This window comes from Uranotaenia lowii, unplaced genomic scaffold, assembly GCF_029784155.1.
Source record: "Uranotaenia lowii strain MFRU-FL unplaced genomic scaffold, ASM2978415v1 HiC_scaffold_1159, whole genome shotgun sequence".
Lineage (NCBI taxonomy): Eukaryota > Metazoa > Arthropoda > Insecta > Diptera > Culicidae > Uranotaenia > Uranotaenia lowii.
Genome location: NW_026597143.1, coordinates 11,052 through 12,358, shown reverse-complemented (window position 1 = coordinate 12,358; position 1,307 = coordinate 11,052). Strand labels below are relative to the sequence as shown.

The 1,307-nt window shown below is 44.5% G+C and overlaps 1 protein-coding gene across 1 annotated transcript; it reads left to right on the top strand.

The window, feature by feature from the left end:
• Positions 1–115: 115 nt before the first annotated feature.
• LOC129759162 (adult cuticle protein 1-like) lies at positions 116–799 on the top strand (the record flags this gene model as incomplete). Its single annotated transcript, XM_055756571.1, has 1 exon — positions 116–799. A coding segment is annotated over one exon (396 nt), but the record flags the coding sequence as incomplete, so codon positions are not given.
• Positions 800–1,307: the final 508 nt, after the last annotated feature.

Here is a 1,307-nt window from a genome sequence, read left to right as displayed (position 1 = left end):
ATATAACAACATTAATCAATGAATTTACATCATTCACAGAAATTACATCGTCCATCGTTACATTTTTTTTTGCTGTGAGACTAATATCTCTCTTTTTTTTTAACATTTTCTCTAGTGCATCGTCGCTGCAGTCATCTTGGCCCTGGCCACCGTTTCCGAGGCCGGAGTTGCTCCGTGGGGTTGGCCCCATGCTGCTGCCCTCCCAGCTGCCGTTCCAGTTGCTGCCTGGCCACATGCCGGTGCTGCCCACTGGGCTGGAGCTCCCTGGGCTGGAGCTCATTGGGCCGGAGCTCCCTGGGCTGGTGCCCCATGGGCTGGTGCTCACTGGGCTGGTGCTTGGCCAGCCGCCCCGGTCCATGGACCAGTTGCCTCGGTTGCCCACCATGCCGGAGTTGTTCCCGGAGCCACCTCGGTGACCGCTAACCGTGGATCCGTTCATGTTGCCCCCCTGCCAGGACATGCCGTTTCCCAGCAGCAGCTCAACCTGGCCCCAGCCCCAGGAACCATCTAAACCGAGGAGCCGTCGATCAAGTACAAAACTAGTCACGCACAGACAGCAATCGTAACCGGAAAACGCGACGATAACCAACCCTGGACGATCTTTCTGTCCTGATTCTGATGGTCGGACAATCTCGGCAGAACTCGGCATAAGTGATAAATACTCATTAGGCAGTTAAGGTGGGAGGAATGCACGTGAATGCTTGAGGCGTATTTGTGTTTCTCAGAATAGAGAGTTTCTTTTATGTAGCAAGCTGAAGCAAAGAAATAAAAATGATGCTCATTTTTATATCAAATCAAACTGTTCTTTCTTAGCACCAATCCGAAATATTTCCCATAAAATGTATTTCGTTTGATTATGCATTCCCGATTACCCGATATTCAATGCAAAACTTGAGAAGAGCATGGCCCAGTCTGATTGACCAAACATCGTCAAAAAAACAGATTTTTTTTCGGCTTTTTCGGTTATTTGAATCTTCGGTTATCTTACATCATTATTTTGGAGCATTTTTTTTTATCAAAATAAACGTCAATTTTTAGTAAATGCAAATTCTTGCTGGGAATCTTGATTAAATATTTCAAAATAAACTGCTCGTTACTAATTAAATGCAATTCTTAAAACCGGTTTAACAATTTTGCAGTCGATGTACATTTAAAAAAATTTCACACCATGACTCTGGCGTTGTGTCTAACAATTTATTTACGTTATCACTTTATCATACTTCGCTACACTACCAAAACCAAGACATCGAGGGCATACAAGGGATAGTATGTATGAAAGAGATAAAAGCGACCTTAATGTTTCTAAC